This window comes from Poromitra crassiceps (genome assembly GCF_964638095.1).
Source record: "Poromitra crassiceps genome assembly, chromosome: 10".
Classification (NCBI taxonomy): domain Eukaryota; kingdom Metazoa; phylum Chordata; class Actinopteri; order Beryciformes; family Melamphaidae; genus Poromitra; species Poromitra crassiceps.
In genome coordinates, this window is record NC_139631.1 from 24791655 (window position 1) to 24804795 (window position 13141).

General features: G+C 44.3%; 1 protein-coding gene across 1 annotated transcript; it reads right to left on the bottom strand.

Annotated features, from left to right (window-relative positions):
• Positions 1-347: 347 nt before the first annotated feature.
• Positions 348-6380, bottom strand: ela3l (elastase 3 like; the record flags this gene model as incomplete). The annotated part of the gene is made up of 8 exons (XM_083645355.1): positions 6275-6380; positions 5983-6071; positions 4880-4977; positions 3948-4076; positions 2426-2562; positions 1921-2066; positions 645-797; positions 348-365 (listed from the first exon to the last, which is right to left on the bottom strand). The coding sequence occupies exons 1-8, from the start codon at positions 6312-6314 to the stop codon at positions 348-350; spliced, it is 810 nt and encodes a 269-aa protein (XP_083501481.1). The 5' UTR covers positions 6315-6380.
• Between the last annotated feature and the right edge of the window lie 6761 nt (positions 6381-13141).

Sequence of the window (13141 nt, forward strand, 5' to 3'; positions counted from 1 at the left end):
TCCACAGTGTCCTGCTTCATTTGGGATCTGTCCGAATCAATTCCTTATCATGAGTATATGAGGACACCTTGTGGACATTTGCTGACATTGTTTCCATTTCTGTCCAGCCTTTACAGGGCAGGGCAGAAGGAATTGGGGAATATGGTTCGATATAGCTCAGTATATCTAACTGGATGTGACATGATCAGATAAGCAACTTGAGTAAATTCTGATGGGCATCCCAACACACACATACGCACACGCGCGCCCACACACACACACACACGCACGCACGCACGCACGCACAAACACACAGATACAAAGCAATTTTTTTTACTGGGGTTTTTATTGATTTTTCTCCTTCAGGTTCAGTTGTTCATCATAGCCTGAAAATAGAAAGAGACAGGACAAAGATTCAGTCATCAACTGCTCCTTCACAACAGAACCTAATGAGCGGTGTGTGTGTGTGTGTGTGTGTGTGTGTGTGTGTGTGTGTGTGTGTGTGTGTGTGTGTGTGTGTGTGTGTGTGTGTGTGTGTGTACCTGCGTGTGTCAGTGTGTGTGCATGTGTGTGTGTGTGTGTGCATGTGTTTGTGTGTTTGTGTGTGCGTGTGTGTGTGTGTGTACCTGCGTGTGTCAGTGTGTGTGCATGTGTGTGTCCTTCACCTGGTCGATCCAGTCATTGAAGGCAGAGACGCGGGTGAAGACGGTGGGCTTCTTCTCGTAGTTGCAGCCGAGGCCGGAGACGAAGCTGGCGATGCCGTGGACTTCCCAAGCTCCCTCGGCGTTCTTGCAGTTCAGAGGGCCACCGGAGTCACCCTGCACACAGCAGGGGGCAGCACTTAGGGCACATCTTTTATTCATCTGACAGAAATATTGATACACTGGCAGCAGGGCACCACTACAAGAGTCACAGCCACAATCACCCCCCCGCCACCCCGCCAAAGTGCAATGGGGAGATGGAGAAAGTGACTAGTATTCACCTTATGTAGCCCCGCCCACTTGACCCATTGTGTCACGACTTCCTGGTCAAAACGCCGGCTGTTTTACCTGCTCAAACTAGTCTGACTCACCTGGTCAAACCTAGTTTGACTACACATGGGTCAGATTAGGTTTATCAGTCACAGGAAGTGTAAACACAATTGGAAAATTCCAATTGTGTTTACACTTCCGGTTAGTCTCTCAAGCCAGACTGTCTCTTCAACATAAGGTGAATAGGACTTCAGATGTTGTACAAACAAGACATAGCCTACTACATCCTACACATAAATGAGCAAACCTACATACTGTATGTATGTATCTCTGTTTCATTTTCCACGGACACCGTCGGTCTGACTGCGTTCATATTTGGCGCCGGTACTGGCAGGGGCCCCGAGCAGACGGTAACGGGTCCGGATTTTTTAATGAGGTAATAATGGACAAAAATGGCTAATTAGTGCCCAAAATGAGTGAGCACAGGTTCAGCACCATGGAGAGCTCCATTCATTAGCGACTGATGGAGCACACCTGAGCAGAGTTGGAATCAGCCAGGGAAGTGGACTATGGAAGCCCTCTGGGGAGAGAGAGGACAGGCTGCATGCTGTTGAGGAAATTATACTTTTATGCAATGGTCACTCTTGTGACACTTTTAATTACACATGTCAACTCTGTGAGCGAGGCCTGACTAAAAATGGCCAGTGCTGTGTGCTCCAACGGGTATCAAAACTATAGTGACACGACTAAAGCATAAACACACTAAACGTTCAGAGCAGAGGAACAGTTCCAGCTCTGTTTCATTCTATTCTCTAATCTGCATTCTCTCCCTCGAGTAGAATTAAAAAATAAAGCAAAAACAAAGGGCATGAATAAAAAATTAACCGCATTCTTCTCCAACTGTTTGACTTCTTGCACAGGTTTAGCCTTGTATGCCCTCTGCCTAGCTCTCTCCCCCCCCCAAACTCACATTGCATCCAGCCACGATGCCGTCCCCACCGGCACACACCATGGTGGTCCTGACAGCGATGCCCCACCAGGCAGGCTGGGAGCAGGTGGCGTGGTCGGCCACAGGCATCAGAGCCTGCTGCAGCTTATCAGCGATGGGGCCCCCGGCTGAAACACACACAGGCAGCAGAGTCTATTACCATAATCCACACACACTAGACGTCTGCCAAACACGCCGCGCAGCATTTCCCCACGGCAAGGAATGCACCATCCAACCCCAAGATTTCAATTTAGGAGTGACACCAAAAACTTTCTGCCCAAATCGTATGCCATCTTTCACCCCACCCCAACTGGAGATTTCCCCATTTAGTCCCTATCATTCTCACAACGCACAGCCAGATATACATTCAGACAATGGAGCTAGTATAATGGCCAATTAATGAAGGCTTTTCCAATAGCCTGCCCCCCCCACCCTACACACACACACACACACACACACACACACACACACACAAGCATTGACTTACTGTACAGCCTGCCCCAGCCCGTGATGTAGCAGGGGTAGAGGTTTTGCAGCAGAGTGCCAGCAGCGGGGATGCAAGCCAACTGCACCTGGTCAGTCAAAGTCACAGACTCAGACAGCTTGATCAGGGCAATGTCGTTACTGAGAGAGAGACAACACACAGAGAGAGGCAGAGTGAGGAAAGGGGGTAGAACTGACAGGCAATTTACTGTAAATGTTTTCCTCCGGAGCCAGAGAAAGACAAAGAGAGAGAGATAGAGGCATACGAGATAACGAGAGACGGTAATGGTTCTTTTCCCCCCCATTGCACCAACACAATCTGTATTTTCCCCCCTCCTCTTTCTCTGTTTCATCATTTTTATATATGCAAATAAATAAATAAACTCTATACTGAAAACTCATATCTTATCTCTCCAATTTTCCACTGTGGGGAAAAAAAAGTTTCCGCTGTGAAAAAAAAGTCGATTAATTACTGGTCTTACATGGATCAGTCGCACAGAGACTAAGTGCCCCGCAGGCTGCAGTCACACTTGAGGGTGACCAAGATGGAGTGTGGACTCTTATTTTAATGAGGCATATTGGTTGTATTATATGGTGCACTGTGGAGAGTGAGGAGAAAGCAAGGGAGAGGGGAGGTGGATGTGTTGGATTCACCCCACAATCCTCAGGCCACTTATCCACCTGGACACCTCTGAATAGAATAGATAATGATGTGTTGTACTGTCACTATATCCCGAGTCCAAGTCGATTCTCCTGGTCCCCAGTGTTCCAAGTCCAAGTCACCAAAGAAGAGTCCAAGTCAAGTTCCCATAACCTGAGGGAGTTAGCCTACTGAACATGAGTGTGAATCCACATAGGTGGAACACACATGCCTGCCCTTGCATGAAATTGAATAATGTCACAGTGTTAATATCGCTATGAAAATCTTATGGCAAATTATTGGGGCCTATTACAAAACAATTAAAAAAGGGGAGAAAAAAAACAGTCTTTATCAATTCATAGCATTCCAATGATGTGACAAGCATTTTCCTACCAATATGGCGCTACAATACACACAGCTCATTGGCTGTTTGTGTCACTTGATTGTAATCACCTGTTAACTGATTACAATCACCTGTTATTTTCCTACCAAGATGGCCGTGTGGTGATGTAACAGAATACTATCAATTAACAAGTCCGAGTCTCCAACTTCCGAGATCGAATGCATGAATGCTCAATTCCAGGTCGAATCACGAGTCCTGACTCGACTCCAACACTGGCTGTGTGTGATAGCAGGCAACTTGACCCGCCGCCTATTAGCCTATTTCACATCCCATCCAAATCCGCCATTTTGTGTATAAAATGCAGGAAGTAAAACAAAGAAGATCCAGTTTGCTGTTCCTCCACTGCAGGAAAACATACAATTTATATCAGTGCATGCCGTCTAATTTTATATCATGTTACTTCCTGCATTTTAGACACAAAATGGCTGATTTGGGTGGGATGTGAAATAGGCGTATGGTAACGCACAGTGGGGCTCGCCGTACCCGAGGGCCACCAGGATGGGGTTCCACCTCTCATGGACGATGATCTTCTCTGGCAGGATGGCCTTGGAGCCAGCCTCCTCCTCCACCAGGTTGTGTTTGCCAACAAACACCCTGTAGGACAGCTTGGTGCTGAGGAAGAGAGGAGAGGAGAGACAGTTTGGGTGCTCGACAAAGCCAGTCGAAGACTCGGTGCACAGTTGAGCGATTTGATTAGTTCAGTCTGGTGCGATTAGTTCAGTCTGGTGCCATTAGTGCTGGTAGTAAGCAGGGAATTTCAACTGTGAAGCCCTCCAAATGACCTTGGGTGTGTACGTGTGTGTGCGTGTGCGTGTGCGTGTGTACAGTACATGGGTGTGGTACTTTGATTCTTGGTAGAACCTGTTTGAGCTTTGAGACCTTGGGGGACATGGTAGTGTATGGGAGTGTTGTTATGGGGTAAGAAAGCAGCTAAATTACTTTAGATGCACAGATCAAGCACAGGCTTTCTCTCTCCGATACAGACTGCAGAGAGCTCACTCCCTATGCAGTAATATGCATGCCTGCACGCACTCTCTGCCTGCACGGCACTCTCTCTCTCTCAAACACACACACACACACACACACACACACACACACACACACACACACACACACACACACCACACAACACAAACAAAGATTTAGTGCACATTCATGAGAAGTGAGTTCATTTTGGGGGGTAAATTGGGGTTGGGGTTCGAGATTAGAGTTAAAATAGGATTAGGTTTACATTAAAGTATTGCATGTAGTGTTGTTACGGAATGACGTGTGTTCTGAATGTGATCATGCAGAGATGTGTGTATGTATTGGTGTGTGTGTGTGTGTGTGTGTGTGTGTGTGTGTGTGTGTGTGTGTGTGTGTGTGTGTGTGTGTGTGTGTGTGTGTACGCTGGAGAGTTCCTCTACTGATCATACTTGATACAGTGTGCAGCAGTCATGACCCAGTTGGCAGCAATCAGAGATCCTCCGCAAGTGTGCCTCCACTCGCGGTCCCTCTCGTACTGCAGAGAGATCTGCAGACAGAGAAGATGGTCAAAGCAGAAAACATGGGAGGTGGAGAGATCTGCAGACAGAGAAGATGGTCAAAGCAGAAGAGATGGGAGGTGGAGAGATCTGCATACAGAGAAGATGGTCAAAGCAGAAGAGATGGGAGGTGGAGAGATCTGCAGACAGAGAAGATGGTCAAAGCAGAAGAGATGCCTGGTGGAGAGATCTGCAGACAGAGAAGATGGTCAAAGCAGAAGAGATGGGAGGTGGAGAGATCTGCATACAGAGAAGATGGTCAAAGCAGAAAAGATGGGAGGTGGAGAGATCTGCAGACAGAGAAGATGGTCAAAGCAGAAGAGATGGCTGGTGGAGAGATCTGCAGACAGAGAAGATGGTCAAAGGAGAAGAGATGGGAGGTGGAGAGATCTGCACACAGAGAAGATGGTCAAAGCAGAAGAGATGGCTGGTGGAGAGATCTGCACACAGAGAAGATGGTCAAGGCAGAAGAGATGGCTGGTGGAGAGATCTGCAGACAGAGAAGATGGTCAAAGCAGAAGAGATGGCTGGTGGAGAGATCTGCACACAGAGAAGATGGTCAAGGCAGAAGAGATGGCTGGTGGAGAGATCTGCAGACAGAGAAGATGGTCAAGGCAGAAGAGATGGCTGGTGGAGAGATCTGCAGACAGAGAAGATGGTCAAAGCAGAAGAGATGGCTGGTGGAGAGATCTGCACACAGAGAAGATGGTCAAGGCAGAAGAGATGGCTGGTGGAGAGATCTGCACACAGAGAAGATGGTCAAAGCAGAAGAGATGGCTGGTGGATAGGTTCAGCGGATGACATCGTTGGCAGTGTGGAAGAGGCATCGCCCTTCGCTGCTAATTTCATTCAAAATGTGCCATCTGATTAAACAGTGATGAATAGCCACTGGCTGCTAAATATTGTGATGGTAGAAGCAGATGCAGGGCCCGCGAGGTTTGCTGGTGAATTTAAAAACACAGACAGATGTGTGTGTGTGGTGTGTACTAGCATACCTGCCAGGGCCAGCTGTGGGGCTTGGCATCCACTCCGTTGACCACACGAGACGTCAGGGGCTCAATGGGTGGGGCGCCACACCCAAGGGCTGGAAGTGGAGAAGGCAGAAGACATGGGAGAGGACTCAGGAGATTGGAGAGCAGCTAAATTACTTTGGATTTGCAGATCAGAACGATCTCCCTGTGCAGTAAGATGCACATACTGTATGCGTACACACACACACACACACACACACGCAGTAGCACACAAACACAAAAACACAGCGAATTAGAGAGTAGCAGCTGTTCTTACCGCTAGCAAGGAACACTGAGGCCAGCACGATGGGGATCATGTTGATTGATGCTTCTGCTAAGGGACAGCAGGGCACACACGCTCTTTTAAACTTCCTACCGCAGGGAACACCCCCTCCGAGCGCGGTAACACGCGCTCCTATTGGTCCTTCCGTCGCCACCGGGGATGAAGACGGGCCAATGACAAAAGGGTCAGCGGAACCGGGTGCATGACGAGTCACGCAGGTGTGTTTTCTGGAGCAATTCACATGACCTGCACCTGGAGCTACGGCGCACACTCCCATATGTGCATGATATGTTTCTGAGAAACAGCTCATATGTATGTATGTATGCACAGGATGTGTGTAGGTTTTTAATGTGGAAGAAGCATACTAAACAACATAACCATCACAGCATACCACCTCACCTTTACTCCTCTCCCTGAAACACTCTCACACCTAAAACCTGCCATTAACTGCTTGCATAACAGCATGGGAAGCCATCATCTGGTTTAGTGACCTAGTTTCTGCAAAAAAGTACAAATATACAAGTCTCACTTACATCCAATATAATTATAAACAAAATAAGCAGGACGATCAGAAACAGATGGTGTCACCGGTGCAGAAACTATCGACAGCAACACTCAATACGACAGCGTGCACAGACCCACAGTATAATAACACTCACTCTGCAATCCAGTATCAATCTGCATGTGGTGTTATTACATGCTGTGTGGTTGCTGTTGTAAAGTAAAATGTAGTGAGGGTCCAACAGACCGGTCCGGTGTGCCGTGAGGTAGTTATGGCTTGAATGAACAGAACCGGAATAAGTTATGAGAGCGAGACAACACAGACACAACTCCTGAGGCATTAAAGTGTCAGAGAGAGTGTGCAGGCCCGACGTGACACATAGGCTTGTTTGTGCAGACATTGTAAATCTGTGCCAATTCACATTGTGTAAAAGGTTGCTGGGGTAATACTAAATAGCACAATAAAGGTTATGTTTTACAGTGAAGCAGGTATACAGTCAGTGGGGGTGAGGAAAAGCTTGGATCCAAGGATCTTTGAGATGTTACTGACGAGGGAATGTGAGAGCGAGTTAGGAGGAGTAGGGCTTGTTTAAGCACTGCAGGCAGACATCCCACTGTTATGTGTTTTCTATGCCTTATCTGTGGCACCGCTGAAAAACTAAAGCACAACAATAAATGTAAAAAAAAAGAAAAGAAAAGAAATTGAAATGATGTTTTAACAGTATATTTGCATCAGTATACTTCAGATAGTCTGGACTTCAGTTTCTCTGCTCTTTGTTCATAAATTATTTAGTCTCCCAGTTCACCACTAGATGGGACAATTTATCTGTTTAGGCACAACACTGAATGTACAGTCTTTTATAACAGAGCAGCATGTTTAAAGCAAGAAGCCATTCATTTTCCTCATATAGATCCAAACTTTGTGCAATGAGTTAAATTAAAATTTCAATCAATATCTATCTATCTATCTGTGCGGCAAAATCAAAATGGGGGTCAATGAAAAATGTTAAGACTGAAAATAATTGAAAGAGATCTTCCTAGACCACAGAGTATCCATCCACCGACAAGACAATAGGACATACAGTAGTAACCAAACATTTTAATCTATTAAACATATTGCATTTTATAAAGTTTGTTTGACTACCGGTAGGTTTATCATCTAAAGCCTGCACAGTGGAACAAGTACATGATGGGATTAAAAAGAATTTAAACGCAACTACAGCAACACAACAAGTGTGTGTGTGTGTGAGTGTGTGTGTGTGTGTGTGTGTGTGTGTGTGTGTGTGTGTGTGTGTGTGCGTGTGCGTGCGCGTGCTGTAGAGGGATTTGAACTTTTGAACACACTGGTGGCCGTTTCTCTGAAGCGCCAGATGTTAAACATGGGATAATGAGGGCCAAAACACAGGCCTGGGTGCATTAACCTCATGAGAGGATGTTGTTCTAGATATTGAAGTATGTTTTTTGATATTGGCTAATTATGGGGGAGAGTGAAACAGGCAATGTTCTCAAACTGGTCGTGGGGTTAAGGTGACCTTGGAGGAGGAGGTTGGGAAACAGGATGATGTTTTGCCTCTGACAAAGCTATATAGTCAACATCACTGAATGGGGAGGTGGCCACTTTTCTCTATCCTCCATGCACTCTACTACTGTACCTCACAGCTCTCATATACTCTCACCACTGTTCTTGACCTGTCTATTCTATCGCTGTAACTTTCATGCAACTTAGAACAAACCACAGCTGAGAAAACTTGGGACACGTTTATGATCTTCATTTCTATCACAAGGACCTATGCATTGATGATACATATTGAATGCACCATATTTAAAGGGATATTGCAGAAAGGCTCCAGCCGGCCTGGCCTCGTCTGCCCTCAGACCAATTTCTCCTCAAGCCGAAAGACATTTCCCTCCACAGTGCACGCATGCGCGCGTGTGTGCCTGCACCCCTGCATGTGCATGTGTGTGTGCTACTCTATAGCTGTGATATGCAATTAATTGAAAGCTAATTAAAATTAATCTGTAACACATTGTTAGACTTATTAGAAGCCATGGTCCATAATAGATGCCTCCGTTTCTCATTTTCTGATTAAACCTCTCGTATTCATTAATTTAGCAGTGGCCAGATGACACACAACATAATGACACAACTGAGGTGCTGCAGAATTGATATGACTAGACTGTAGAGGGGGAAATATATAACAATAAAACATATTAAGTTACTGATCTCAGATAATAAACCTTTTTTGTCATGTCCTGCCCTATCAGAAGAGCAGCTGAACTTTGAATGACACTGGATGTTTACAGTGGCTTTATGTCATAGTTGGGTAGAAAGCACTATTAGCTCCTGCCATATCTGAAGCAGAAGGCAAAGTGTTTGCTGTATGTATATTATTTGGAGAGGCAGTGCTGCTGGCTGCAGCCAACTGTTTGGTTTGAACTCATTTTCCTCCAGTCACAGATCTCTTCTCAGCCCACACCACTGGCTTGGAGGTATGTAGTACGCAGAGCATGGCAGCTTGAGAAGGATTTGGGATGGTTTGAAGCCTTAGCACAATATTTAGCATGTACTGATGCCAGCGTGGCCAATATTATTGAGCTTTTAGTCTTCTAAAATGGATAAAAACAGTATTTTCCATGTGCACGCCTAATTTACCATAGGCTAGAGCAGGCAGTTTGCCCTGAGCTGCAGGGCTGAAGTAAATCCAACCATCGGCTGTTTTTCCTTTGCCTTTATCCTTCAAACTGGCTGAGGTTAACAGGCTTTCGCTGCTATAGGAGATTTCCCTTGTCTTCTCTAAGGATCTGAGGGTTGGGTTAGGGTTAAGGTTGGTGGTGCCGGTTAGGCTATAGGCAAAGCTAGACCAGTTGTGTCTTTCCAACATGCTTTGTTCTGTGTTGTAATTGTATAATTTTGTGTTGTGTTGTAATTGTATAATTTTGTTTTATGGGTGTTTGTTGATTACTTAGCTCTAGGTAAGTTAAGCTCATTCACTGCAAAGCCCTTTGTGATTAAGGGCTAAACAACAGTGCATTTGTTTAATTCTTTTTAATCTCTTCTCTTTGTCTATTGTAATTTCAATCATGAGAAACTACAGTAGGTTTATGAATTCAGAATTTTTTTTGAACAAACATTGATGAAACATTGGCATACGCTCCTTAAGTTTATTCGAATATGGGAAGATACCCATAACGGGCTAGAAACAATAAAAAGGTGATAAGATTGTACAGTATTGTGATAAGGTGTGGAAACGTGCAGATGATTGGATGGAAATGGGATACCTTCTTGAAATTAAACTGATTGGATAATAGAAGATCGAGGGATAATTGTTAATGTAGTAAAACCAATTACAGAGGCGTGCCTATAAGATGTGGTGGGAGTGAATGAAAGAGTAGAGGGGAAGGATTTGGGAATAAAGCAGGTCTTTCTATAGGTATTGCAGGTCAAGTCTTGAGCCTGTGTCTCAGGAAGGTGGTATAGACTGTCTCAATGCTGTGGTGTGGTAAGAATTACTCTACTGACCACCACCTGACCTTCCACTGATTTGGCCTCTGTGTGCTTTTTACACTGCACTCGGGGTCCATAGTCCATCTGGATATATCTCCCCTGTGGTCAGATGACTGTGCCTTTGCCCTTTTCTGTGGCAAATACTGTGTCACCTCACTGTGTCATTCATTGTTATTTTGAAATCAAATTTGACCAAATAAATTATCTTTTCTCAACCTTATTTTGTTTATCTACCCAGAATTTGACTTCCAAAAAGTTGAACGTTTATAGCATATTTTTTGAACATGATCGATCTTTTTCACAATTGTCAAACCCGTTACTGTCAGACGTGTCCGTTACTTCGGGGGACTTTATCACCTCTTTGAGTGTCTTCCCTCTCCTGTGCTATACTGCAGGAAGTCATGCAAACATATAAATATATGTGCATATACAATCATGTTTTTAAAGTTAGCACTAATGGTAGACATTATTCAGTCTTGGAAGCACAACAATCTTTCAGATCCTGCCACTCTTGTTTAATGCAGGGTTATGGTTATGGGAAACATGGGAAGCGATGGGATTTGAAAATGTGCTTTATCAGGTCTTGAAACCTTGTAAGGAAATTGATGCATATAGCTAAATATTGTTGGTTGGTCCATACATTTCTTCACATTTATTTATTTATTTTAAAAGCCGTCAAACTTAGATCTAGTTACCTTTGAAGAGTTACATTTGAAGATTAATAAGCCTAAATAGTCAGTTTCTTGAATGCATAAATCCCAAGAGACTGTTGAAGTTGGTCCAAACAAGGCCTGTAAACTATAGCATTGTGACGATCAAATCAGAGCTAGATGTTGAAAAAATATCTGGTCATAGAATGTCATGGAATTTGATTTTGTTAGAAATTTGCATGACCCCAACACTTTAAGAATCAATCAAGCAAACATCAACCTTATGAAACAAAGAAACTTGTTTAACAAATAAAACAAAATATAAAATGGGAAAATAGTGGATATAATAAGTAAAAGTAAAAGCAAGTCTGTAAAAACACGTTTTGAAAAGTGATTAAAAAGAAGACTGCCTACTGTCTGATTCTGCTCCCCTCTGTTCCTCAGGCTGCAGATAATCCTTTCATCTCTTTTCTACAACTTGTCAGCTTTTCATTAAAAAAAAACCCTCTCCTGTTTGAAAGCGGCGCTCTCCCCCATTCCTGAAAAATAATTGGTAAGCGAGCAACTTAAACTTGTTAAACTATTAATAAATAAAAAAGGGACAATCCCAATGGCCAAGGGAAAGCGTGCTCTCCCGACCTTAAATCAACCCGGGTTGAAGTAGTGGTTTCACTACCTCCTCCTGTGTGGCTGACGCTGGCCAGGGGGGAATCGAACCCGGGATATGCAGTTGCCTGACCATTATATGAAAGTCGAACACGCTAACCAGTCGGCCAAAGAGACTGTCCCATCAAGTAGTAGTCTTGCCAGTTCCTAGTAGCTACCTCTCAGTCTCCACCTGTCATTGTGAGACATGTGACTTTAAAATCTGGAAAAGCAACACCGGAACAGCCGGCGACATTTCTCCGTAGACGGCCATCTTGGTAGGAAAATAACAGGTGGTTGTAATCAGACGACACTAGTTGTAATCAATTAACTGGTGATTACAATCAAATGACACAAGCGGCCAATGAGCTCGGTTTGTCCATATGGGCTTCCGTTGCCCAGTACTGTGTAAACTTCACAGTTACAAATGTATTGGCTAGATCTGTGATATGGAGAGCATAATGCTTCAAAAGTAGGCTATTCATTCATTCATTCATTCATTCATTCATTCATTCATTACCCATCAATAGACCAAATCACCGTGACGTCACCATGTAAACAAATTTACTTCCGGGTACCACTTGGGGAAGGCGGCAGGTTTAAATGTGCGTGTTGTCAAATAAATGCTGTCAAACCCTCTCGTTGTTTCGGCCGACTACTTTCAATTTAAATGGTTAAACGGTTGGTAAACATGCTTGTCCGACGTATCTAGCCTTTCTTCTGTGTTTGTTTTATGTAGTGTTAGCTAGCTAATAACGTTTGTTTGTCTGTCAAACTCGCTGTTTTGCAGACTCGTTAACGTAGAAGAGCCTGGTGACGCGAGGTTACGTTAACGTTACAAACAGAGCTACTGACGCCACGTTAATTTAATTTAGCGTCAAGTCTACTCTGGTCTGGTCCAACAGGTAAATTAGCTAGTCTGGTCTCCACTAACGTTAGTGAAAGTGTTGTTATGAATGATATTAAACAACAACACAACACGGACGAACCATTTTTGTCTTCTTTGTCTGTTTTTGTCTTCAACACGTCAGTTTGTGCCGTCCACCGCCATTATAATGTGTGGACCTCAGGGGTACCCGGAAGTAAATGTAAACATCCCGCTGATTTGGTCTATAGACCCCTTATACAGCTTGTCAACATTGAGCTGCGCGCGCAACGTGTAGGCAGAAAACCCTCAGCCCAGCATTCACAGACAGTGAAAAAGCCCCGCTGTCAGGACTGCTCTATGCCCATCTGCAACACACAGTTATATTTTAGTTTTAAAATGCAGTTCTCGGCTTACTACCACAGCTTATCGCCTAGTGATAAGCAATGTTATGCATCAAAATTAACGTTGTTTAATGGGATATGTCTTACAGACCCATACGCACTGGCGCTGTCAATTGGCCAAGCGTAGTGGCCGGCAATACATATCGTGCATTCCTTTATAACTGGGGATAGCGTAGATAATTATTCTGTAACTTGCAAAGATATATTGTTATGTTGATAATGCACACAACTCAATAATGACATTATGTAACGTTACTTGGTCGTTAACTAACCGAGCGATGTGGCTGAGCA